Below are 26,678 nucleotides of genomic sequence, written 5' to 3' on the forward strand. Positions count from 1 at the left end.
AAGCATCAAAATGTCCGAGCGTTGTTCGGGTTGTAAACCCGAGCATCTGTTTACCCGAGGTCCCGACATCCGAACACGGTGTGTATTTGTTTAACGCGGAGAAGTGCAGAGATTCCGAAACTATTGTAATGATGCCCATCGAAGTTCTTTCAACACTTCTTCCTTAGGCCCCATACGCATTGTTAGCTGTCAATGGTACAAGAAGCTTTCATGGAGGAGCAGCAGTCCTCCCGCTACCGTGGCCATGGCGGTCAAGATCCAGAAAGACCTGTAAAGCGGCGGAAAATCGCACTTGCATGCGATGAATGCCGCTCAAGAAAAGTAAGATGCGACGGTGGACATCCTGGTTTGTACTGTCGTTCTTCCTCTCGGGAACACATCCGCCGTTCTAACTCGCGTTCCAGTCTGCGGGGCATGTTCCAAAAGATCCGATCTTGGCGTGCAATGCGTGTATAGTGTCGATCCTGAGAAGAAAAGGACAGTGCATAGAAGGTGCGTCCGTTGTGTATGATTGCGCCTTGAGGATGATGCTGTGTCATTCTAACATTGGACGAATTGTAGCTACGTCATCAGCCTTGAGAACAAAATCAAGGATCTTGAACGCGAGCGTGGCTTCCTCCAAAGCTCAGTGTCTGGAAAAAGGACTGGGGCTCGCGAGCAGCTAGCTCAAACACCTGTAAGCAATGCATTTCTATTCTGTCTCTCCAATGGTTGCAGGGCGAGATACCTAATACGAGCTCTCCAAGTAGAACAATTTCCAAACGCATGAAGCTAGTGTTCAAGACTTCATTCAACCTAACTCTTCTTTTGCACACACACTTGCCTCCCCTCTGAGCTACCAGGATGGTCAAGCTGGTAGTTCTCCTGCCAGATTTGGGGCTTCTCAATTGGGATATAAAACTCTCCAGCGTTCCTCCGGTCGCTATTCGATATGTAACCAGAGTCAATCGCCGCGCTCACCCCTATCCACGCAGGAAAGGCAGCCTAACAGCGAAGAACCGTTTGACGGTGTAAATGCCATGATGGGTGCCGTTGAAGAAGAACGAGCCACTCAGGGATTCTTCGGTAGTTCTAGCGCTGCAAGCTTCATGAGACAGATCAAGATAGCAGTCGAGGAGAAAGTGGCTTCACCGGAGTGGCGGACGTCCGAGTCAGTCTTAGGGAGTGCTCCCCGGTCAACTCTCATGTCGACGCGAACTACCCAGCCAAAACTCGCCAATTACGTCTTACCTCCACGGAAAACCGCAGACGGACTTATGGAAGTCTACTGGAATTTGGTATTTCCACTCTATCCATTGGTCGACCGTGCACAATTGAGCGGCGCATATGAAAAGATTTGGACAGGGGAAAACTCCGACTATGATGAGAACATGTTTATGTGCGCTTTTAATGTTATTTTTGCTCTTAGTTGCCAGCTCTCTGAAGTCATCAAGCCAGAAGAGCGTGAAGCATCGGCTGATGTTTTCTTTTCCAGAGCAAAGGAGCTGCTTCAGTTCAATTTATGGCACAGTGGTTCCGCGGAATTGATACAGTGCCTTCTCTTGATGGGTCAATATCTCCAGAGCACCAATTCGGCTCACCAGTGCTGGATCGTCGTCGGCTTAGCCATTCGCAACGCGCAGAGCCTGGGTTTGCATCTTCCTCAGACCATCTGTTCGTTCCAGAGCTTTCAGGAACAACAGCTGGCTCGGAAGATATGGTATGGGTGCGTCTTAATGGACAGGTATGCGTATCAAAAACATAGTAAATGTACACATGACTTACTATGGATAGGGTTGTGTCTATGACATTTGGTCGTCCCGCCATGATATCAAAAGGGTCCGGTTCAGCAGTGCCTTTGCCTGCAACTATCGATGAAGAGTTTATAACATCCAGTTCCGGCGGGGAAGTATCACAGCCAGCCAACCGTCCGTCTATGATGACGTTTTTCGCCAGATCGTTGGAACTCTACGAGATTTTAAATGACATACTTCTCAGCCTATACATGCCAAGTCCAGAAGAGAGCCCTGAGGACATCCATGATTTCTATTTTCACAAGGAGTGTAAAATATTCGAGCTTGATCGGGCACTTACGAAGTGGTCTCGAAAGTTACCTCCACACCTGAGGGACTCTTCCAGCGAAGCCTCTGCGGATCCGATCTTCTGTCGACAAGCCATCGTGCTTAGAGCCAGGTAAGTTGAAATTTTCTTCTTCAAAGGCCTAAGCAGAGAAAGTAATGATTTGGTTTAATCCGCTAATATTACACATATCAGGTTTCTGCACGTGAGGATGCTCCTTTTTAGGCCAACATTAGCACGATATTGCACGGCCCGAGAAGTAGCAACAGAAGACCAACTTATCTCCTTGAATGACTCATTCCCGCAACGTGTCGCTCTCCAATGCTCAATTATCTGCGTTAAAGTAGCGCAAGAAGTAATCGAACTGATCTTCAACAATACACCATCGGATGGTTCCACTGGCTCTCTTCCCGCTTGGTGGTACAATATACTTTGTGAGACGAAGCTTTCTATCTCTCATTTACATAGTGATACTGACAGCATTTGACAGACGTCTACACAGCTGCTACGGTCTTAATTGCAGGTCGCCTCCGTCCAGCCATCTTGTCAGAGGTAACGGAGTGTGCAATCACAAGATCATGGAACTGTGCGCTTGAGATACTCCGGAAATACCAAGACTACAGCACGTCCGCAAGACGTTGCGTTGCCGCTCTAGAAATACTATACGAAAGAGTCGTATCGGAAGGCGGTCCTTCCCGGATACCACAAAATGACCAGCAGGTTCAGAATATACCCGTGACGTCAGCTTCGAACGCTCTCAACGATATGTCGCTTGGGGAAGGGATGAACGCTGCGGTCTTCGATAGCTTCAACCTACCGGACATGCAGGATATGTCCTGGTTGAATAGCGTCCCGAGCAATCTATACTAGGTAATGGGTGTCCAGTTGGCTTTAATGTCAGGGATTCACCTTCGCTGGTGTGAATATTGGGCTTTGAATCTTTGAGGGTAGTTTGCTACATATACAGGGCCATGCGTGAAAGAGTCTGGGCAATGCAGTGAATTATTCATGGAATTGCTTTCACTTTCGTTCATGCATATATTTGACGAGTTCATGATAATTATTATCCAAATAATTGATGAGAAGTACTCTAGATGCCTATAAGAAAGCATTCGCATAAGTGCTTTGGCTGTGACTGCAATTACATCTACGCTCTACAATTACCAATCGATGATAGAAGGATAAGGATGGTAAATTCCTTTGCTTATACGCATTCACCTGGATTCTAAAAAGTTATGTCAAAGTCTAGCTGTTGTGAATTACTGCATGAGGGGGCGCATCTCTCTTCCAGGGGTGAATCTTCTCGGTGAAGACACCAAGGGGGGCACCCCAGAGGAAAAGAATCCCCCCATTCACCCGCTTACCTCCTTCTCTTCCTTTTCTTTTTTGTGCTTCAAACATCAACTTTTATATAGACATATAGCATATTTATTTCCTCTACTTAATTCTCGGCGAAGCCCCTTTATACATAACACCTTGACCACTTCTTTAACAGATCTGCTTCGCAACTTGAATTAGATTCGGTTACATTCTCCTAGCAGACCTCCGCAGTCTATGCACATGGAGAGCGACCTCTATTTCATACTTTAAATTTATCTATTTGATATTCGAGAACATTTATGGTTTATCAATTTCGTCTCTTACGGATGGAGAGGCGTCTTTAAGCAATATACTGTATATTCATTATACTTATTCACTGTTCTACTAACGCTTCTTACTGTTAACTTTCTTACACCAACCCACGAAACATTATAATGGGGGATAGGTAAAATATCTCTGGCGAAAAGGCCCAAGAACGAAGTTCGTGAAAATGAACCGATACGGCTCATAGTCCAGAAAAAAAATACACAGGATGTGTATACCTGTTTCTATATCTCAGCTCTGTCTCCTACTTCTCTCCCTTTTATACAGGCATTGATCGTGCCTGCATATATAACAACAATCGTCTTCTGTTTTATTTTATCCACATCTCTGTGGCATAAACAGAATACCGGTAAGTCCTAACGGAGCAACGGTGCTATAGAGTCATACTTACCTATTTGATAACTATGTCTAGGTTTAGAGAAGGCTGCACTGTGAGAATTTCACCATCCTCTGGCATGCCTTTAACACCCCCCTGTCATGTTCCATCCGTGACCTGAACCCATCTTAAATAGTTCTACACTACTCTTAGAGAATGTAATCATCATACATCCGTTAAGCAAGACCCAGTCAGGGACTTGACACCCCCCCCCCCCCCCAAACGGTAAGGGAAGGCCAGTGAACCCTCACCAGGGGACTGTGACGGCGCGGCGTGGACTGACTGATAGAACTGAGTAGGTAGGCGGTCAGGTAGGCGGCATTGTTCTGCCGCACCAATCCGCCTATATCTTGGAATTCCCACCATGCCCATAATTCTTCTTCCTTTCCTCATGCTTTGGATCTTGAAGGACTAGCTACCATAGTTAATACATTAATTGCTATGCCTGAGCGCTGTCATAGGGACACTGACCTGGAAAGCCAGATTATGGCATGTGTACCTGGCTGGCATCAAAGCTCAGAAGGTACCTCATGGCCAGAAATTCTTTCAGTGGAGCTTGGCTAAGATTTTCAACTCAGAGCTTGATGAGGTAAGTCTGCTGGGACATAATGTTGACTACTCTGACTTGGGTTAGATTTGGTACAAGCCTGAAGTTGAGCACGAAATACTTGCTTTTGGGTAAAGAGTCCTGGCAATATCTAAGTGCGGCAAGTGAAGATCTCAAACAATTCAATTGCTACAACGAAATAGCAAATGAGGTCTTCGAATAGTCAACTTTGGAAGAATGGGCCCAACGTCCCTGACGCGAAAAACCTGACATTCAAAGACACGATGAGATGTTTCTTTTGTAATCCCAGAAGGAACCATGGACTGTGCTTCGGCCGAAGATTGGACAGTCGTCATGCAGGCTGAGAAAGACAACCAGCAACTCTTGTTCGTGCCCTAGCACCATTACTAGCACTCTCGTCGTCGGACTGTTCCGCTTCTGTCGGCTGCCCAGAGCGTCACTTCAGCTTGAGAGACATTATCCTAAAGAACTGAACATCAAATATTCTAAGTATTACGCCGACGACTACGACGGCACCACCACGACGAGGCTGAAGACATTGACACAGAAGGGACGGGTGGTCGTATGTGCTGATGGGGTGGGTTGAGAAGCCGCGGGAGGGTACTATATATTGTGATAAGGTCGGATGCCGGAGAGCGTATTCAGTCTATCGGATTGATTGATTGGTACACGATATTATTGTAAATGACAGAGAGAACAGCATGACAGCCCACTGGTATCTATCAAATCAGTAGCTGCAGTTCAGAATGTGAAGCAAGCTTTTGCCCGATCTGTGATGTATAGTAGTCAGACCTGTATCTCACCCATTTCTTTTGCTTAGCTCTTCACCCTTTGCGTCTATTTAGCTCTTACCTACTACTCCAAGTACTCTGTAGTCTCAAAATTTGGCAGAATGGAGCTACGTACACTACTATACCATACCTTTCGGCACCCTCTCCCTCCTTTCAAAATAGCTCAAAAGTAGAGCCAGACATAGAAAACAGATTGAGCTCGTCAAAGTTGAAAATACTGGCCCTGTATCTGTCTCAACAACAAGACGAACAAGACAATCCAAGAAGGCAGATGAAATCGCTCCCGGGGCAGCTCCCACACCAATAGGAGCGGAAAGTATCCTCTTTAGAAGACAAGGAGTATGTGTGGCGAAACAGTCAGAAAATAGGTTTATACACTGCTAGAATTAGCGCCTTAGTTCTTACATCAGGAGCATTATCCTCGCAGTTCAATTCAAGGACAACAATATGAAAACAAGGTACCACTCATTTTCAGTTAGGTGGGCATATCAATTGCTGTTACTGAACATATTTCTTTAGTCATGTTGTAAATAGAGAATTTTGGAAGAAGACAGAAAAAAATCTCTACCTACATTAACATCTAGACAATGGACTATATAGTAAGTTTTCCTCATGGCCGCTCGTGATAGGCTGCGCGGAACAAAGGGGATATCCATGATCCACTTCAATGGATGGAAACGGACCAATCAGCTACGCGAAGTGACATATCGAGGTTCTCCCCGATCTATTACTATGGGAACTAGAAGCACAGGAACGGCAGTTAAAACTTATATATATTTAGGGTGGTTGTGCCTTTTCTTATCATTATTCTTTTGATAAGGACCCTCCATGCTTTCCTCTTCCAGTCGATTGTTCCGGCAAGGCACCATCGCCTCAACTTCCCGTCTATTTACTAGAAGCATTTTACCATCTCTCTCCACTGGGATCAGAATATTTCAACCCCTAGATGCTGGCGCATCATTAGAGTCGAATGGTACTACGGTTATCAGGCAAGCTATATCGACGTCATCCAAGTTGAACGATATGACCACGACTAGTCGCTCCCCAAGCTACCGCTCCCTATCCATACCGGATGCCGAAGATGATCCTGAAATTCGAAACAAGTACCGTCCATTCATTCTCAATGAAGAGTCGCCAGATGATTGGGTGAACAACCTTGAGTTGGACACGGTACTGGATATGGTGGAGAAGTACCTCCGGAGCGGTGGAGAGAGGTTGAAAGTGCTCGTGCTTTATGGTAGTCTTAGACGAAGGTCTTTCTATAACCCTCCTTGATATCGTTTCGGGTCTATTGCATGGTTACTTACTGCAAGGTTAGATCCTACTCCCGCCTCGTCGCATTCGAAGCATCCCGCATCCTCTTCAGGCTTGGTTGCGATGTTCGGGTGTACAACCCGGAGGGCCTGCCCGTGAAGAACGACGTCGAACACGGACACCCAAAGGTGCAGGAGCTCAGGGAGCTTAGCAAGTGGAGCGACGGTCATATCTGGGTGTCTCCGGAGCAGCATGGAAACTTGGTGCGTTTTACACTTTTACATGGCCCCCTTCATTCGATCCACTAACGATGCAACTACCGTCCTACAGACAGCCGTCTTCAAAAACCAAATCGACTGGATCCCCCTCTCGACGGGGAGCATACGTCCGACTCAAGGCCGCACGCTCGCCATCGCCCAGGTCTGCGGCGGCTCACAGTCCTTCAACGCCCTCAACTCCCTGCGCATCCTGGGCCGGTGGATGCGCATGTTCACCATCCCCAATCAGTCCTCGATCCCAAAGGCGTATACCCATTTTCCCGACGAGGGGCATCCAAATGATCAAAGGCTCATGCCGAGTGGGAACAGGGACCGGCTGGTGGATTGCATGGAGGAGTTTGTGAAGTATACACTTATCATGAGGCCGCATGTTGAGCTGTTTGCGGATCGGTTCAGTGAGAGGATGGAAAGGAGGGAGAAACAGAAAAAGGAGGAGGAGAAAAAGCGGAAGGAGCAGCAGGAGGCTGAGGCGAAAGACAACTGACGAAGGCAGTGACAATAATATTTTGATGTTTCTGCTACCGAACGACTGTTGATCAATAGCGAAAGTTGTTAATGATTTAAAACTCGGGGCTCTATGATAGACTAGAAGAAATAGATGGAAGGATGGGCGATGTATAGACCTTTATACAGTATAATATATACCAAAGGTAAATGTACACCATGTAATTAAAGAGCTAGCCACTATTCCATGAGATTTCGTCTTGTCAATTCCTCTGCACTCAATGCATGCATTCGATTCGGATACTAGATGAGCTCCTTGCAGGCTTTTCCACAGTGAGAACTGAACACTCTCCAATAACTCCATGTAAATACAACAATAATTTTCGGAGCGCTAGTGAAGCAACTCCATACAATGAACTGGCTTTTTCAAAGATCGATGCTCATTCTGAGACGGGAAATCTAGCAACATGATTGGTTCAAAAGAAGGTAAAAAACATGTGATATGGTAAAAACATACCATTCAATTTGCCTATCCTATACCATTTGATTCGCCTACCCTAGGTCATTTAATCTGCCTATATGAAAAATGAGCCCTTTTGATAACTACTACTACTACTACTAGAAAATAGGATTTGTGAATAGCTTCAAATTTAATGGTTTTCAATATGCCCATTCCATAGTTGTTTGCTTTTACCATATAAAACAGGTGGGACTGTGAAATAGAGTGAAAAGAAGAGCTCTGTAACTACCTTGCAGCAAAAGGGGTCTGGGGACCGGCGCAGGTCCCTAGTAATTAAAAGTAGTACGACTACTGAAAAGTTTTGAGCGTTTATAGACGTCGCAGGGGTCTCATGTGCCCGGATCCAAGAGTCTCGCAGATCTCCATTTAAGCCAAATACCAAATTTCTTTATAAGGAGGTTTCAAAGTGAGTCTGAAAAATCTACTGCAAGTCGCTCGTTACAGTAAGTCCTATCTACTCAGAGCAAAAAATAATAATAATAAATATCTGAGGATAGATAGGAAAAAGAGAAAGCAAAAACCTACAACAGACGGGATTCGCTGGTGGTCACCCACCCAACTACTAACCGCCCGGCGTGTGGCTTAAGTACGGCTGAGCGGACGGGAAGCCCTGTTTTCCACACCCTATGGTCGTAGGTGCTAGGTAACGCCTTCTACTGACTTTCATGATCCCTTTCAGAATACAGCAGAGTAAGTATTCCTTCTCAAGGCGATTTTGCCACTGTATGTACAGCTTTGTTAATGCCCCTTCCGTTCAAAATACTGATTGACTACTTGGTAGATCGATCTAATAAAACTCCCCTCTCTAGCCTGTAACCTTCCTAATGAGATTAAGGACGATTTCTGGCTGGCTCAGGAACGGTGAATGTCCCGCCGTGCATGTCTCGGTCTCAACAGTTATGTCAGTTTCCTCCGATACCTTCTGGACCATCATCTGCTGGACGCTCAAGGGCAATGCCTCGTCCTGCTCACAGAAGAGATATGTCACCGGGTGGTGAAGATAAGCAGCGTGGGTGATGGGCGTCAACTGCGCTATCGCTGGGCAGGGCTTCAGCTCAGAGGTCCAATGGTTCTGTTCTTCCTTGGACAGGTCGTTGTAGAATCTTCGCTCGGGTTCGAGCATGAGGCACATTCCTTGCTCCTTTTTTATTCCAAAGGTTCTGATGTCAGTATATACAATATCATTTCGAGCGACGCCTGTGTGGTTAGTAGGTAGGTTGGTAGTAAGTAAATTCTTACATCTATTGGTATAAATGGCGGCAACGAACCCCCAAATGCAGACCCCAAGGAGTCCCCCAGTGGCAGCAAGAACGCGCACATAAAGACAAGGCGACGAACACCACCTGCAAGTCCCTTCGCCTCGCGCGTCTTCTTCGAAAATTCGGCATTGATGGCCTGGGTGGTGACGATGCCACCATAGGAGTGTGCGATGACAATGACATCCTTCTGCTCTGCCTCTACCAATTTTTTGAGCTCGTCGCGAATACACTGGGCGTCCTCTGCGAGGCCGATGGGCGGCAGCTTGCCGACGCTGGGCTGGGCTGGACAGGAGCTGGGGAAGCCAGTGGCTTCGAAAAGGTCCATGATGCGCTTGAAGTGATTTGGGTTATGCCACGAGCCGTGGACAAAGAGGACAGCAGGTTTCGTTGTGGATGCCATTGATGAGATGGAGAGCAGGTGATTATGAATAGAAGCTGACTCTGATATATGGAGAGTTCAGGAACTTGATTTTCAATGCACCGGTGGGCAAAGAATACAACAGTGACTATCTACGTGGAACAGTGGGAAAGTATATATTTATATATTCCTTGCTCTAGTGTACAATACGTGGAGTAACAAGAGCTAGTAAATTGACGGACAACAGAGTGAACGTTGAACAAAAGCAAATGGGTAAAAGATAGGCTCGCTGCTACTATACGAACCAGCAAGTAGAAGACGAAGCGCTGAAATTAAGCCTTGGTGGAACGAACTACTTGTTAGGTAGTTGCTAAGTGTACTACTAGTATTTATAGCCAAGTGCCGCTGAGAGGCCGCCAAAACCGCCATCACAAGTTAGGATCTATGGACATTGGACGGTAGAGCGCCTAGAATAGTTTAAAATGAGCCTAAACCAGCCCATCTCCTGCCAGAGTCTCATGTAAAAGATTGACTGATGTCTTGAGTGGTTAGGCACGCAGGAGGTTGGTATGCAGACTCGAGCTCTAGACCCTGGGGCCCAATTCCCTATCCTACATATTCGCCCTGCCGAACTTCCCCCGAAATCTTCAGCGACGCTGGACGCCTGAAATCCAACAATCCAGTTATCCACCTGTTTTCCAGTACGTCACTCCAACTGAGGGATTAGGCCACCATCACGTAAGATCTTTATTGATCTGACCACTGAAGAAGTTGATGCAGCTCACAATAGATTGTTCGAGTTTGGCAGGGGCCGTAGCTGCAGTGGAGGAATGAAACACCTCCACATAGATCTTATCTTAGGGTCCATTTATCGGCCGTGCGACTTTATGATGTCAAAGACTTGTCAGAACCTAGTGTCACTTCTGATCCGCATCTTTCTAGTTGTGATGCTGATAGATTTAATCGATGTATTGGCTGCTATATAGCGGGGTGAAGAAAGAAAAAAATTAAGTTGTAAAAGGAAACCCCACGCTTGGGGGGGGGGATTTGGTAGGTCCTGCCCGGAATCGAACCGGGGTTGTCGGAATCAGAATCCGAAGTGATAACCGCTACACTACAGAACCGACCTTTCTGCAATAGCGTTGCTCAGGGTTTTATAAAAGGCACCTCTTGTTTTTGAGGACCAAGCGAAACAAATATCTGTCTATCTAGCAGCGGACTATCGACATGATATATATATATATAATCCTTTTCCTCATGAGTTTCGAATGTTCCGGAATATCATAACTAATCCCTTGATCTTCTTACTGCAGATAAGTCAGTAGAAAGGCTTTGCCTAGCACCTACGACCATAGGGTGTGGAAAACAGGGCTTCCCGTCCGCTCAGCCGTACTTAAGCCACACGCCGGGCGGTTAGTAGTTGGGTGGGTGACCACCAGCGAATCCCGTCTGTTGTAGGTTTTTGCTTTCTCTTTTTCCTATAATAACTCTCACCCTGGGAAGTGAGAAACTCACCTAATTGGGTGAGAAGCACTCACTCACAGTGATGGAGAACCCCTTAGTGTCAAAATCGTTGTTCCATGAAGCAGCTGAACTGCTATTAAATAGGCCAGGCGCCTTGTAGTAAAGAAGTAACCTCCTGTTCTTTTTCCATCCGAACTTTTTTCACACAGATTTCTCGATAGTTTGAACGCGAGCAACATCTCCAGAAGCTATTGGAAGAACACAAGAAACGGGCCGAAGCCCGTGGCTTTACACGCGAGTATCAGCACGACCAAGAGCAAAAGGAAAATGCAGTCTGCCATCGTGAGATCGCTCTGGCTACTCAAGAAAAATATAACCGAGCAGTGACGAACTGGGCATTGTAAGTCTTAGGATTAATATTTTGGTCGGAATGAGTGCTTAAACCCATTCAAAGGTGGAGGCTATCCCGCGATGAGGCTCCCAACGCGAATTTCACCAGGGATCAACCTGACCCATCCCCGCAGCTCCTAAAACTGTTTGCCGAAAACTACATTGTGACCCGGAAGGCGATCCCATCGCGCCGAACCGCATGCGATATGAGATCTATAAACTGGCATCTACTAGCAAGAGCGACTAGAAACCTATTTAAGATACAACCAATGGAGAAAGGAAGTTCAAATTTATATTTACCTGTCTCAAAAGTTCGGTTACTATATAATACACTGGTTGAACTTTCTTTATAGTGTCAGTAAGTAGTGGGCCACGCCAAGCTGTTAGTGGCGGCACGGCCGGGGTTTTCTGTTACTGGGCCCGGGAGGAAGTGACATCCCGAAGAATTAGGTGCCTAGGAAAGCACACTAAGTTCATGATAGGTTCCTGGAGTCAAATACGGAATACTAATGATTAAGTGATACTAACACAGCCTGTCGGATTGGAAGCCAACCCGATCCTTGCCCACATACTGCGTAAGCGAAAGGAACCCTTGTCGACCAGAGATTAAGGAGAACGATGGACCAGCAAACTACTTAGGGATTGATATTAGGGGAGGCCTAGACAGGTCTCCCTCTCTAGTCTTCATAACTGTCCTTTCCCGTTCAATTTCACTACTCTAGAACGATCTCCAGATTGCGCTTCATAATGGGTTCACTGCAAAGCTTCTGTGATATCCCAGCTCTCACGCCCCTGGAGCGTATCGGGCCGAAGGGCTACCTTCGCTACGTCTTCCCCTTCCAGCTACCAGAGGACTATGATGTGGGCAAAGTCGCCAGTGCCCTGAAGACAGGGTACAATGCCGCTAAGAAACAGATTCCAGTGCTGGCATGTGAGGCCGTACCAGATGTCGACTCAAAGCAGACGGGGGTGTTGAAGCTGCAAAGACTGAATGACGGAGATATCGAAGACATTGTTGTCAAGGATTTACGAGCGCAGGGCGCCTTTCCACTGACCTATATGGAGCTCAAATCAAAGAATTTCCCAGTGTCTGCATTCGACGCCGAAATGCTGTGTCGCCGGTCTGTTTGGCCATCGGCTGGCGAGAGACTGCCCGTCTCTCAGGTGCAGGCTAACTTCATTAAGGGCGGCCTAATTCTGACGTGGTGCATCTTCCACATGTTTGGTGATGGTGCCTCGTTCTACACCTGGGCCAAGGTATGGGCAGAGGAGTGCCGTCGTGCCCAGGGTCTGGAAATCGCTGAGCCCGTTCAGCTTCCTGAAGCTATTTTCAACGACAGGGAACGCGTGATGAAGCCATCGGGTCGTAACTCGGGATCGCTGGACAATCATCCCGAGTACACACTCTTGCCATTCACGCCTCCCGGGGCGCCACCCAAGATGTTGTCTTCGGACCATCGCGGGCAGATCTTTTACTTCTCCCCTGCGGCCTTGACCTCGCTAAAGGCTGAGGCATCACCCGTCAATGCAACAGAGCCCTCTGACCAACAATGGATTTCCACTAATGATGCGCTCTCGGCTCTTCTCTGGCGTACAGTCATGGCGGTACAGTCGCCACTCGACTCGCTCAAGGGTGATCCGGTATCCGTCTTCAATATCGCCATTGATGGTCGCCAGCGGACCGATCCTCCCGTGCACCCTAGCACCCTAGGCTGTTTTCTCGAATACATTGCAGTCTCGGCTCCCATCCGCAAAATACTCGGCTCGGCCAGCCTTGCCGACCTAGCAATTCTGATCCGCAAGGCGATCCAGCGCGCTGACAACCAGTTCACCGATGATGTGATAACTCTCATTGATAAACTCGAAGATGTGGACCGACTCGTTCCGACGGCTTTTCTGGATGTCCCAGGCTTCAATTGTGTGCAAACATCATGGGTTAACTTTGAGCTGTATTCTTTGGATTGGGGTTCGCTGCTGGGTGGCAAGATTGATTCCGTGCGAGCGCCCCATGTTGGCGTTATTAATGGCTTACAGGTTGTCCTTCCGGTTCTGCCAGACGGTGGAATTGAGGTTCTAGTCGGCGTTGAGGCAAGCTGCTTGGACAAGTTGCTGCACGAGCCGCTGTGGACAAAGTTCGCGGAGGTGAGGTAGCCGTTCGGTAGATGCACATAATTCTGTGATCGGCATAGTAAACATGAGCCTGACATGCAGCATTATGTAATTCAGTACTGTTATCGAGACCGTGTCCTAGTTATTCAGAGCCCTGAGAGTATTGATAAATCCAGATGGGGGCTTTTTCGGTGAACACAGCGCATTAGCTGTCTATATTATAGTATGTGAGACACTATGCTTCGGTAGCATAATTTGTCAAACATGGGCCACCATTTTGTTCTAGCAACAATTTCACCACTGCTTCATGACCATTCATAAGAGCCCAGAACAATGGGCTTATGTCCAAATTATCTTTTAAATCTGGATCTGCACCAGTTCCTAGCAAGAGCTCGACTGTTTTCTCGTGGCCTTGCTCGGCTGCCCAGCTTGAGCGGTGATATGCCGAACCTAAATTGTTTTCGTACCTTGTCTGTCTATCAGTCTTGGGACAATAATAGCCACATTAACCGACACATCTGTGCCGCAAAGTGATCATACTTCTGGATATATTGTCCAATCTCAGCGTACCGCTGAAGCAAAGTATGATCTTACCGGCGAAGCGCTAAACGCTGCGTTGTCACAAGTGAAATCCTTGGGGCCTGGAAGCGGGGTCCAAACAAGATATCAAATCAGAATAGTCTATGCTACAAAAAGTAGCAATCATACTGCATGACCGTCAGGACTGCCCGCAGAAATTGCCCGGCGATATTACAATGGGAAGACTAGAACTCCAATCGCACCGCCGAGTGGAGGACATCTATGGATCCCAGAGTTTGGCCCCCACAGTCTCGCGATCGCGTCGCGCGTCACACCTGTCTCACCCGCCATTGCTCACCCACTCACCCCACCTCACCCTGGTCGCGCGACGGTAAAGCGGCCATCACCCCCCTCCCTCACCCGGGCGGCACCCAGCGAGGTATTGACTGCATATAAGCCACACGCCGGGCAAAGTAGGATACCTTAGGTACCTATTTTCTAAGATGAACACCATACCTAATGATAAAGTTTTCTTCAGGATAGTATACGTAAGGTATGTATAGGTACTATCAACAAATCAGAGTGTAGACCGACAGTAGCAACATGCAACATCAAGCTGGCTGGCTGTCCCAATACCTACCTACCTAACTTATGTTGGGCTGGGAAAGGAAATTGCCTGTCCCTGTCTTGTGACTCTTGGGATTTGGATTTCCCCATGAGACTGGATGAAGACAGGAATCTATCTCCACATTGATTGATACCAGTACCTAACCATCCATTGAGGAAGTTACTACGACCGGGTCCTCTGGCCATAGCACTTAAGACTGACAATCCTGGCGCTTGGTTGCTGCACTGTCATATCAGTGGGCACACGTCTTGAGGGACTTACTCTTCAGTTTATATATAGATATGATGAGATCAAGACTCTGTTCGATTTCGACTCTATTCAGATATGATGTACAGTAGGGGATAGGACAGGAGGACGCTGGTATCTAAATGAGTGTAACGGCGGACCTAAGACTTCTTAGGCAGAGGCTCGTTGGGTTTACCTTGAGGACAGAAAGCAAGAGAAAGAGATGAATGAATAGGCCGTTACTAGCAATGTTACCTATCAGGATTGCTATTTGAGTTGACCACGGGGTCCTAATCCCCATGGTTAAGGAGCGTCTTATATACATGCTGAGTTCTGCCCGGAAATACCTATCCGGTGGATCATGACTATAGATAGATCAAGAATCCAGATGGATCAAAGAATCCAGATGGATCAAAGAATCCAGATGGATCAAAGAATCCAGATGGATCAAAGGTCCAGATGGATCATAATAGAATCCCCCCCTTGTCTGTCCTGCTCATGGTCTCCAGGCTGTGCTGTAACAATGAGAGGAACATATTGCATCAATTTTCAGTGTTATGTGTTACCTACGTCACTGCTTTGCTCTGTGGTAGAAACTAAGATATCTATATCTAATTCCTTGCATATGCTCACTAGCCCCCTGAAGTAGCGACGATCTTGATTGAATGTTCCGTAACTTGTTCTTCTTTCCAATGACGAGGTTTAGCCTGGTAGGTCCTCACAACTATGCCCTCAATGTAGCCGGCTGAGTTGCGCTAGCTGGCAAATTTTGCGTATCGAAGCAAATCGTAGCACCCTCCCGCCTCGCCTGCCTTTTGGTATAGCTCACGCCATGCACCTTCAGTCCCTGCGAATTGAAGAGATTGATGACATCCCCCTTTTTCGACAGCGGGCAGCTAGGGACTCCGAATGATTTGGACTCCTTGGCAACCAAGCTTGCACTATTTGGTAGCTCCTCAGACTGGCCAGCTTTATTCTGAATCTTCCAGCCAGCAAGAGCCACTGATTGATCTGTGCGATTAGTCAGAGTGACTGCCTCAGGCTTACCTCCGGGCCTGTTCTCAGGACCAAGAGGATTAACCAATGCTTCAGTGATCAGGACGGGCCTATCTTTCAGGCTCTCCACGATAGCATCGCCCTTAGGGAGCTTTGGATCCAGGAAGCTCGCCCACGTCGTGTAAGGTGCGATGGCGTGGCCGGTTTTATCATCAGTATGGTTGGCCTGAGAGGCAAAACCGATAAAGACGCCCTCCCAATGCTCCTTGAACTCCAAAAGGAACCCGCCATCTTGCCAGACACCATCGTCTCTCTTCCAATCCTCCGAGTTGCCTTGATTCATGTGCACATTATGGATACCCTTGCCTCTGTCGAAAGGCTCGCCATAAAGGTATATGGTAGCGTTTTTATCCTTGGCCTTTTGAACAACGGGCACCAAGGAGTCAATGATATCATTGTTCGGTCCTGTAATGTCGTGCTCGAGCAAGATGCCCATTTCGCTCTCAAACAGACTTGCCCGGATGTAGTCAAGTGACAGTCCTCTAGGGTCCGTGAGGCTGTGGTAGCCGAAGCCGGGGTTTCGTTTCTGGATGTCGCTGACAATGCGGTGTTGGAGCTTAGGCACATACCAGTAGGCCAGCCGGGACTCATCCTTAGCACCGGACTTGATGTTAATTGCCGCTCTCCCGACATCACCGTCATTGTCGTCGAAATACAACGACATATGCGGCGATCTAGGGTCGTTTTTTTTAGTCTCCCATGTGAAATTGTCAATCTTCGCCTTCCACATTCCATACTCGCTGAGAGGCATTTTGAGGCAATAATAAATGATAAGGCTACGAAAATTAGGTTAGTAAAGGTTCCCAAATCAGATACAGAATGCAGAATGAAGCGAGAGTTGTTAACTGCCGGAAGATAATGCGCTATATATGTCATAGCAATGACTTCATAATTGCTCAACGGTGACTGCCGAAGCTTGAGAATCTTAATGGCACTCGCCACGCCCCTTCAAAACGAAAGCTTTATTTGGTAATCAGCTTCTTGGATATCCAGCCGATTTCTTTGCCGTTGGCCACTCGAAGATATTCCTTTTCATGCTATATAGTACACTCCCCTTTGATGTTGAAATCATCAGACGGCGTTCGATTAGGTACCGAGCGATATATTCTCAGGCATTTGAGGTGTGACAATAGTTCTAGATTTGGCAGGAAAGTCGTTCACTACTCACCTAAACTGGAATGGGAGAGATGAATTCTTAGAAAGATGCATCTCTCACCTTGGGGAGTGCTAAAAGTACATAGAACAGTTCCTTTAATTGGCGAAGATCTTTCTCTATGGCAGTGTGGTAACAGACCTAAAGACTCTATTCTTTCCAAAGAATCAACTCCAAATGCCATCTTGCGACTTTCAATTTCACGTTTTCAGCTCAAATCACGTTCCATTCGGAATTATCCGCCGAAGAAGACGATATCAACATGGCCCCTCCTTTGCGCATCGCGTAGCCACAAAATTGAACGTCAGTTCCCCTTTGCTCACGTCATTAATAGCTGGGGAGAAGTATGGAACGCTTCCGCAATCCTTACAGTTATGGATTCAGTATGATCCACTAAGCCCTTGATATTCCGCCCCAGCACCCCTCCAGTGTTCAACAGGAATGCGCAGGTACGACTATGTATGTGGCCTGTCTGCACTGCCAGCAAGCCCAGCTCCGTTGAGTGGTTCCCAATGTGTGCAAGCAAATTTCTCTCCATTGTTGTACCAGCGATTGTCTTCGATACGGTATTTGATGTAAGTAGTCAGGAGGTCGGCTGCGTCCTGGTAGTAATTGCGCAGTAGATGCTACCTCTGCAGTTGATGCTGAGGGCATTACAGCCTTCCATTGTTATAGCGGCTAATAATAGGACCGAGAAACGCATTTCTATGGAATGATCGAGGAGAGGAACTCAGTAAGATGTCATTTAAATTTCTTCTGGATGGACGTACGCGACGATGTAGGATTTCAACCGCTGTTGTGTTGTTATCAGAGCAACAAACAACTCCAATTAGAGAAGATATGTCTTAAGACAGAAGCTTTAAACATGTCATACACTATAGAATTGCACAGTTGCAGCAGTTAAAACACCTCTTAAGGCACTAGAAGAGGCTGTGTGGCTAGCAAATTAACGTCTGAATTAATGAGAGGAAGATTAAAACCATATTATGGCTTCTTTGACTTTGTCTATGTGTATAAGACTGCCAATAATGAAGATTATGCCTTGGTAACGTGAGGGAATCTCAAACTAGTCTTATGCAGCTGAGAGTTCAAGGGCTAACTAACAGCTTGATGATAAGATCTGTAAACTATAAAGTTCAAGGCGGGGTGGGATCGCGCGATCATTAAGCGATCACAGGTGAGCAATTCCTGAGGCATCACCCGGTTACTCACCCGGAGGCACCCACTGAAGAACTGGTAAGCCACACGCCGGGCGGTTAGTAGTTGGGTGGGGGACCACCAGTGAATCCTGTCTGTCGTAGGTTTTTTACTATTTTTTGACGTGCTTTTGGTATATTAGCATCCAAAATTACCAGGGCGACAGTCACATGGTTGCGTTGTTGTCGCATCACCGCCATATACCCATCATAAGTTCCTATACAATACCACTAGGTAGATGACTTACTGACAAGAACTTCCTTCCTTTTTCACATATAAAGGTATACATGAATGCAGAACCGAGTATAAGTATATATGTATGCGGAGCAGAGAATTCAGTCTCCATTCAGCGTCCTGACTGGTCAGATTATACCTTCCATTTAGACGATTCTCCCTTCTCCTTCTTCCGGATATCCTTCCACCCCATCCCCATGAGCAGCAGAAACAGGTACAGGCACAACCCACTGTCAGATAGAACACACGGTCCACGCTTGTGCTGTATGCAGCCAGGACGCCAGCTAGCTGAGCAGGATCAGTGACAACCTGTCGAATGCGCGTCGCACCCGCGGCGACGATGGCGGTCGGGTCTACTGCGCCTGGAGGATCAGTGCGGATGGCCGTGCCCAGACTGTTGTTGAAGACCGTATCGCCCAGCGTCAGGAACACAGCGCCGCCAAAGGTCTGCAAGAACGACAGCAGGGGACATGGAGATGGACACCATCGTTGGCGGCAGCGAGTTCTGGACGGCGATCAGCGGCGTCTGCATCCCGATGCCACGCCCGACGCTCAGCAGGATCTGGTATCCGATCCATTTGCCGGTTGTCGTGGATGGAGACAAAGTGGACAAGAATCCGTTGCCGATAGCCGACAGTATCGAGCTACCTAGACTCCAGGGGAGGTAGTAGCCCGGTTTTCCGACTACATATTGTCTCCATCAGAATGCTTCTTTCTCTCTCACACTCTCTCCTGGATTGCACTCACCTGCCGCCCCCGAGCCAACAGCACCGAGTAGCATGCTAATGATACTTGGCAGTAAGTAGACACCACTCAACATAGGCGTTGCCCCCTTCGCGGCCTGGAAGTGGATAGGCAGATAGTACGACGCCAGCTGGAGCATGCCGAAGAAGAAGAGCTGCACCAGGCAGGCTGACCAGACCGCTTTTATTCTCACCATGGAAAACGGAATCATCGCCTCGTCGCCTTTGAAGTACTCCCAGACTAAGAAGACGATGAACGTGCCTCCCGCACCGCAGAAGAGCCCGATAACCGTGGCGCTGTTCCAGGCGTATTGGTTCCCGCCGTAGTCGAGTGCGAGGAAGAATTGGATCGCCGCCGGGGCGAACAGAATGAACCCGATCAGATTGAGCTTGGTTGTTATGGTTTGAAGGACGGAGAGTGATGGTGTCGGGGATGTTGATGAAGACCAGTAGGATGGCCACGAGGGCACCAATGGGGAGGTTGATATAGAAGCCTGTGAAATAATAGACAGGTGAGTAAGTATAAGTATATACACGCATAGGCTTTGCCAATGGTAGACTACATATATGAAAACTTACACCATCGCCAAGTAGTATACGTCGTGAACGCACCGCCAATGAGAGGCCCAGTGACAACACTGAGTTGCGAAACTAGCGACAACAGTCAACAGAGGTCAGATATCCTTCCGTCACAGAAGAACGCTTCTCCACGTACCGCCCATAAAGGCCCCCAAGTACGCTGTGAGTTCAAACCGTTAACTTACCGAGAACAATCACCAGCAGTGATATATCAAACATACTAGGCCGCTTGTGCAACGGTATACACGCAGATACAATCGTCATAGCACCATTCATCGGACCCGCAGATCCAATACCAGCCACGGCTCGCCCGACAATCAGCATCTTCGACGTCGCCACGCCGCGAAGCAACGAGCCGAGTTCGAACACGAAGAAGAAGGCCAGGAAAGTCCACTGGCCGATAGTATCGTTAGCAATGTAGGCATAGGATTATGGCGACGGAGAATGATTGTCAGCCGAATATTACCACTATACCCTAGTGGTATACCAAGAGACCTATCAGCCTATTCAGCACACGCCGATCCAGGCATCTCAAAGGTTATAATCCCTGCAATAAAGGGATCATACTGTCTATACCTGAAACCACCTATTTTCCTTTGTTATTTCACGAAAATGTCTCGGGATCATTAAACAAAGAAGTATTCGGAAGGTCTTGACCCCTAAGTGCATAAATAGTGGTCAGATAGTTAGGTAGATTCGAATAATCAGAGCTTTCATCATCATACCTTCGGATTACGAGGTTCGCGCAGTCCGACAATGATGTAGTTGGTCACCCACCTTGACACTGAAATTCGAATATAGCTTTCCAGCCAGGGGCTGAAGAGAGGCATTGGTCGTGTAGTAGAGCATCAGCATCGATTTTCCCGTCGACAGCGGGTGCCCCTTGATGAGTAGATGGATGGATGGAGACAAGACGGTAGGACTGAATTTACCTCGCCAATTGATAAGCACCCCCATACCAACCCACGTCCTGCAGCGAGTGAAACTGAGAAGTAATACGTGGAATGGCCTATAGATTTAAATGGGCATCGGATCAAAAAATAGCCCCATATATCATAACAAAGACTAAATTCAGCAATAGGTTGATCTTACTATCTCAATTATTGACATATCCAGCAAGACCAAAAACACCAAAGTGTGACCGACAGCATAACAAGGGCAAGCTTGACCCGGTGATATAATGGGCCTTTTCATCATCTATGGTTGCAGCGAGCTTCTTCTTATCATCGTCAGCTCTTTTTGCGGCGTCTGCTGAAGACAATGGGAGTATCGTTTTCTCTTTATCATTAATTATCCCTGTTCTTCTGGGGTGATGGATCGTGGCTGGAAGAAGGAATCAAATTTGATGACAATGATGTGGTCTTCTCTGCTTCCATATTTCTTTTTCTAGGTATTTATAAAAATGGTAATTTGGGAATAAATAAGACAATCAAATCTAATAAACCCCAAGAATAAAAGAAATAGCAGAGGCAATCAAGAGCAATAGAGAGATGCTCATTGATCAATCCTCTTTTTAAATTCCCAGGCTATGTATGTACAAGCCAGGAAGCAACGCGGAGTAGAAAGGCTTTGACACAGATAGATTCTTGGATTTATATCTTTTCTTCCCTAACAGGCAGAAGTATTACCTGCGTATGAATTGACTGAGTTAATCTATATATCAATAGAACAGCTGAATTTGGACATACAAAAACTCCCCAAACCTCGCTCAGGCGACCAACATGGAAAATCGGACCTAGCCATTAGACAACAGGATTCAGAACTCCAAAATTTCCTCTATCGTCTGCGTAAGCGGGCTATACGCCTAACGAGCAAGTACTCAAAAAAAATTTTTTTTTAGTAAAAGGGCTGAAAAAAAAGGCACCCCCATCCCGAAGGATGAGGGTGGCTAATTGACCAGACTGGGGTTCGATCCCAGGACCTTATCGGTACCATCGATCTCGATTGGGAGATCGAATGTTAACGATACGTGATAACCAACTACACCATCCGGCCAATTGTGCTCAATCAAGAGCGGGAAAAATTTAAAACGAAAGACCATAACGAGGGCTAAGAAAATGCGTCCATACCTATTCTCCGCGGAGCCCTATTGGTTGGCTTAGCGTCTTGACCTAGCTATGGCATTCGGTTAGGGCTGGGTTATTCAGGGCTGCATTATGTCACGTGCTTGCATCGCACCTCTCCACTCACACAGCCGCAATTACCCACAAAAAAAAACAGGCTATATCCAGCCGAACGCGGGGGTCGAACCCGCAACCTTGAGATCGCCTCAAGAACCACCGTTGTTCGGTGGTGGGCTAAGAGTCTCACGCTCTACCGATTGAGCTAGCCCGGCTTGGCTTGTCATGCCCGCGCAGCTTTCCAGTTCATCAACGAGGATCGACACAATCGGTAATAAGGCCTATCTGTAAGCGAGAATCATAGATCTTCTCACTCGGTTGAGAGTGAATTTTCTAACAGTTATTGAGAGAGGAGATGAGGAAATGACTATGAGAAGTTGGAAAAGGAACATTTAGCTGCAGGAAGCAGGAATTATCCGCAGTGGTGCTCTGTTTGTGATTTTTTGTATGTTGTGCCCCTTGCATTATATATATAAATTTCCACAAGGAGTGGAGCTTACCACAGAGATCACAGCACCCAAAGACCAAGGATATCTTTCAACCAAAGATCCTTTCTCAGAGGCTTCCAGCTCCTGGAAGAGCATATATAATAAGCAAAGGACTAGATAGATAGTAGCCGCCGAAACTCTGCACCTGGTGTCTGAGGTGAGAGAGTGTGTGATCAATCGCCCTCCCTGTCATTCGGGGTATTCGAGGAATCGGACGGCATTTGCTGCGACTGTGACGACGTCCCAAAATTCAAGCCAATATTTGCTTGCAGTGGCATTATTCTCGATGAACTGGTTCCTCCATTCCTCCTTAAGTCGTGGATTCTGAGCAATGATACCAAACTAGCCTACCCAGTTTCTCTCCAAGCCGCGCAGTTTGTGAAAGCAGCTACCTTGTTTTTGGGGGGAGGGGGGCTATAGGGACTGTTTACACTGTAATTAACGAACTAGTCTGAATCCCTCTGGTATGTCTTTCGCTTCTAATTATACAAAGTGCCACATGCTGGGCTCCATTATGTTTTATGGATTTAAATGGTAGGAGAGAGCTTGTATATACAAATAGTATGTAGTATGCAATGTACAGAAAATAGTCAAAATCTACCGGGGCAGTCTATTCTATAGTCCAAAATTATTCTATACAGCAGTTCCAGTAGTATCTTACACTATTGTCTCTTAGTCGCGACGTATTGCATAACGACCGTAGGAATCGTAGCCAAGACAGCGATTATACCGCACATAGCCCCTGCTGCTCCGTTCAGACCCAGAGCCTGGAATAGGTATGGCAGATAGAAAGTTAGTTTCTTTTTTTTTTTTTTTTTTTTTTTTTTTTTTTAAAGGTTTACGGGGAATGGAGAGCATGGAGTGCATGGAGTGCACTTACAAATCCATACGTCTGCCGGCAAAAGTTCTAGACCGCTCTCGATGACTGTCCACAGCAAAAGATATAAGCGTAGTAGTCAATATCTTGTTTCCGAAACTCGCAATGGCTGACCTAATGCAGGGAGTCACGTTCCATGATGTTGCGCTTTCGAGCCGGAAGCCCCATGTCAAGAGACCGGCAAACACCGTCGCGTAGCCGACGTACGAGAACCACAGACGATCCGCGGGACAGACGTGGCCGGTCCAGCGTTCGAATCTCGTCAAGAAGATATCAGACATGGGCCCGCTGACCTGCTCACCAAGGACAGCACCGATGATGATGGCAATGAACTGCAGGCCGATCTCTTGCGGGTTGAAGTGGAATTTCTCTCCAAATGCAATCGGCATCTCCACAATCAGGGCGATGTTGGCGTAGCAGAAGACGATGGCGTATGCACATGCTGGAACCAGGATTCTGGAAAGTGTTCGAAGAACTGACGAAGGACGAAAGGAGAGTGGTCGATCCGACGAGGGACAAAAGACTTAGAAGGGAGATCCTTGTTGGGCGACACGTCCAGTCCATCCGATGAGAAGTCTTTCCTGATGAAGATCGTCTCGGAGCCCAGGAACAGATAGCCAAGGAATTGGCAAAAGTTGATGATGGCAAAGATCCAGAAGATCCATTGCACACCGAGGTGTTGCGTCACGAACCCCATGATAAACGGTCCTCCTAGGCGAGAGTAACTCTAGAGTCTCGGTTCGACTAGGCGAGCAGGATCCCTGTGACTCGATTTGCTCTTCCTTCGGAATGTCCTCTTTGTCTTCTGAGAGGTTGCAAGCCGCTAGCCCTCGTGCATTGACTGTAACTGCCATTGTCACGAGAGACAGCATCCATTGGAGCTATCTTGTCCATGATCGAAAGAGCGAAACCACACAGCACAACTCAATATCCACTGCCAAGAGAAGAGATGCTTGGATGAGCAGAATACGGAGTAGTTTTTTCCCCAAGACAAAAATCCCACGGGGCCCCGGAAAAAGAGCTCCAGAACATACCGTGGGGGAGCCCACGCGCTCAGGGACCATATCCGGATCCGTTCCGCGGGATTGTCTACCCAGACGAAGTAGATCCGCGGCCTGTGATTGGCCCACCCCGGATATGCGAAGGTTCCCCGCCAGATCTCGATCCGAGGCTTGTCTTTCCCGCGCCGTGCGGAGAGCCCCTTGGGATGCCATCCGAGCCCATGAGACGGCGGGATCGCTTCCGAGCAGGCTCGGGACAACATCCCGAGATTGCCGGCGTTCTGCAGCTTATGACCGTATCGGTCGTGCTGAGGTGGCATTCGGCACTTGCAGGCGTGCTGTGGCCCCGCTGACCTGTAGTAAAGGTCGGTGAGGCGGTGGCTCTATAAAGTGACAAGTAGAAACGTAGTAGCTACAGGTCAAAATCAACTCATAGCTGGAAGAGAAGCATAGACATGTCAACCAAGCGACGAGCCTCGTTCAACATTTTGATCGTTGGCGCCGGCCTCGGTGGCCTGGGTGCTGCCATATGCCTTGCGCGTAAGGGCCATAGGGTGACAGTGCTCGAGTCCGCTGCACAATTGAACGAGGTGGGCGCTGGCATACAGATCCCGCCAAATAGTACTCGAATCCTCGATTCCTACGGTCTGAGGAGCAAGTTTTGTGAGAAGGTTGTCTGGCCAAAGAACATCAACTTCCGACGATATGCGACAGGCGCGCATATTGGCTCGACGCCGCTGCATCCTACGATGACGGAGACTTATGGCCACCCGTAAGCTGCCAAGGTTCACCTGCAGGGACTGGGGTAGCTGACAGCGAGGATCAGATACTGGTTAATCCACCGTGCGGACTACCAAAAGCTTCTATACGATGCTGCCAAAGAAGCAGGAGCAAACATTGTTCTCGGAGCAATCGTCGACTATGTCGATGAGCAGCTTCCAGCTGTTATTCTGGTTGACGGACGGAAATTCCAAGCTGACCTTGTTATCGGTGCTGATGGTACATACGCCCTCCGTCCTCCGTCCATTACGGGTTCATATGCTGACTGCAAAGCAAGGCATCCGCTCCCGGACCCGAAGAGCGGTCATTCCGGAGAAAGAAATCGAAGCCAACGACTCCTCAAACTGTGCCTATCGTGCAACGGTCCCGGCCAGCGTCATGAACTCCGATGATGAAATTAAGCATTTAATGACGGATATCAATGCCAACTGCTGGATTGGCCATCAGCGTCATATAATGGCGTACCCCATTCGACAGGGAGCCATGTACAACATGGTGCTCTCGCATCCCGGGAAGGCAGCAGTCGGACAGTGGAACGAGCCTGGTAACCTCGAGGAGATGAAGGCCCATTACGCCAACTTTGACCCTGTAATCCAGAAAGTTCTATCGAAAGTATCAGACTGTCTGAAATGGAAGCTAGCAGACCTGCCGCCTTTGCCCAAATGGGTGAGCAAGAGTGGGAAGGTCGTGCTGATCGGTGACGCCGCTCATGCTATGGTTCCCTATCTTGCCCAGGTGAGTCCATCCACGGTGTCGATTTTGTTGTAGCCACTAAATCTAGGAAAGGGGGCTGCCACGGCCATCGAAGACGGAGCGGCACTTGGTGAGTGCCTGGATCGAGCCAGTTCCAAGCGAGACATCCCGAGGGTGCTCCGTGCTTTCGAGACTATCAGAAAGCCGCGATGCGAAAGGATCCAGGCCGGTGCCCGAGAAAACGGCTATATTTGGCATATGCCTGACGGGAAGGAGCAACAAGAACGAGACAGGGTGATGATGATGGAGGGACAATCAAAGGAGGGAGAGGACAGCAGGTCGAACCCGAATCAATGGTCTGACGAGGAGTTTCAGCCTTGGCTGTTCGGCCACGACGTTTACACCTATGTGAGTCTCCCGTTAGAAGAGGTTCTTCAGTGGCCTGGAAACATTCTAGAACATAGCTAACACCCAGGGCAGACTAACGACATGTTGGACGTGATCCTGAAGGTGCGTCCCAACCTCTGACCCGGGGGATCGCCCGGCTTGCATGTATGTAGATCAGTTCCTGGAGAAGTGAAAACATTTCAGGGGGTGGGACGAGCGGGCAACAGAGGCTGAAACCCACTGGATCTGTATTAGAGCCTAGGACCAGAAGCGTAGATAGTAACCTCAACAAGGACATATCCAGAAATCCTAGACGTCGCGCGACTCACCGACTTTAATCGCATGATCACGGAAAGATAAGGCTGGGCACGGGATCCTCAGGAGTCGGCGCCTAGTTTCGGCCCCCACCGGTCACGCCTGTCCGAGCTCGGACACGCGCGGTGTCAAGACCATACCTCGTAGCTGCGTCCTGCATGATGGACCTT

At 47.9% G+C, this 26,678-nt stretch overlaps 7 protein-coding genes and 3 non-coding genes across 10 annotated transcripts; 4 read left to right on the top strand and 6 right to left on the bottom strand.

Annotated features, from left to right (window-relative positions):
* Window positions 1–192: 192 nt before the first annotated feature.
* Window positions 193–2,928, top strand: VTN00DRAFT_715 (uncharacterized protein; the record flags this gene model as incomplete). The annotated part of the gene is made up of 7 exons (XM_069433865.1): window positions 193–346; window positions 405–492; window positions 562–676; window positions 942–1,699; window positions 1,774–2,172; window positions 2,254–2,492; window positions 2,549–2,928. 7 exons carry the CDS (start codon window positions 193–195, stop codon window positions 2,926–2,928), a joined length of 2,133 nt encoding a protein of 710 aa, XP_069291422.1.
* A 3,532-nt stretch (window positions 2,929–6,460) lies between these two features.
* VTN00DRAFT_716 (uncharacterized protein) lies at window positions 6,461–7,453 on the top strand (the record flags this gene model as incomplete). The annotated part of the gene is made up of 3 exons (XM_069433876.1): window positions 6,461–6,690; window positions 6,756–6,954; window positions 7,022–7,453. 3 exons carry the CDS (start codon window positions 6,461–6,463, stop codon window positions 7,451–7,453), a joined length of 861 nt encoding a protein of 286 aa, XP_069291423.1.
* A 1,285-nt stretch (window positions 7,454–8,738) lies between these two features.
* Window positions 8,739–9,592, bottom strand: VTN00DRAFT_717 (uncharacterized protein; the record flags this gene model as incomplete). The annotated part of the gene is made up of 2 exons (XM_069433887.1): window positions 8,739–9,074; window positions 9,173–9,592. The coding sequence occupies 2 exons, from the start codon at window positions 9,590–9,592 to the stop codon at window positions 8,739–8,741; spliced, it is 756 nt and encodes a 251-aa protein (XP_069291424.1).
* Window positions 9,593–10,602: 1,010 nt separating this feature from the next.
* VTN00DRAFT_t42 lies at window positions 10,603–10,674 on the bottom strand. The gene has a single exon. It is a non-coding gene; the product is annotated as a tRNA-Gln (tRNA).
* A 1,477-nt stretch (window positions 10,675–12,151) lies between these two features.
* VTN00DRAFT_718 (uncharacterized protein) lies at window positions 12,152–13,555 on the top strand (the record flags this gene model as incomplete). Its single annotated transcript, XM_069433898.1, has 1 exon — window positions 12,152–13,555. The coding sequence occupies one exon, from the start codon at window positions 12,152–12,154 to the stop codon at window positions 13,553–13,555; it is 1,404 nt and encodes a 467-aa protein (XP_069291425.1).
* A 2,054-nt stretch (window positions 13,556–15,609) lies between these two features.
* On the bottom strand, window positions 15,610–16,692 carry VTN00DRAFT_719 (uncharacterized protein; the record flags this gene model as incomplete). Its single annotated transcript, XM_069433909.1, has 1 exon — window positions 15,610–16,692. The coding sequence occupies one exon, from the start codon at window positions 16,690–16,692 to the stop codon at window positions 15,610–15,612; it is 1,083 nt and encodes a 360-aa protein (XP_069291426.1).
* Window positions 16,693–18,895: 2,203 nt separating this feature from the next.
* Window positions 18,896–24,029, bottom strand: VTN00DRAFT_720 (uncharacterized protein; the record flags this gene model as incomplete). The annotated part of the gene is made up of 8 exons (XM_069433921.1): window positions 18,896–19,209; window positions 19,273–19,762; window positions 19,848–19,906; window positions 19,984–20,007; window positions 20,069–20,240; window positions 20,573–20,663; window positions 23,336–23,788; window positions 23,857–24,029. 8 exons carry the CDS (start codon window positions 24,027–24,029, stop codon window positions 18,896–18,898), a joined length of 1,776 nt encoding a protein of 591 aa, XP_069291427.1.
* VTN00DRAFT_t41 lies at window positions 21,741–21,842 on the bottom strand. The gene has a single exon. It is a non-coding gene; the product is annotated as a tRNA-Val (tRNA).
* Window positions 22,077–22,182, bottom strand: VTN00DRAFT_t40. The gene has a single exon. It is a non-coding gene; the product is annotated as a tRNA-Lys (tRNA).
* A 759-nt stretch (window positions 24,030–24,788) lies between the features above and the next one.
* VTN00DRAFT_721 (uncharacterized protein) lies at window positions 24,789–26,334 on the top strand (the record flags this gene model as incomplete). The annotated part of the gene is made up of 5 exons (XM_069433932.1): window positions 24,789–25,105; window positions 25,160–25,332; window positions 25,391–25,848; window positions 25,900–26,214; window positions 26,287–26,334. 5 exons carry the CDS (start codon window positions 24,789–24,791, stop codon window positions 26,332–26,334), a joined length of 1,311 nt encoding a protein of 436 aa, XP_069291428.1.
* Window positions 26,335–26,678: the final 344 nt, after the last annotated feature.

The sequence above is a fragment of the Thermoascus crustaceus genome (assembly GCF_041956765.1).
Source record: "Thermoascus crustaceus strain CBS 181.67 unplaced genomic scaffold VTN00scaffold_1, whole genome shotgun sequence".
In the NCBI taxonomy this organism is placed as follows: domain Eukaryota; kingdom Fungi; phylum Ascomycota; class Eurotiomycetes; order Eurotiales; family Thermoascaceae; genus Thermoascus; species Thermoascus crustaceus.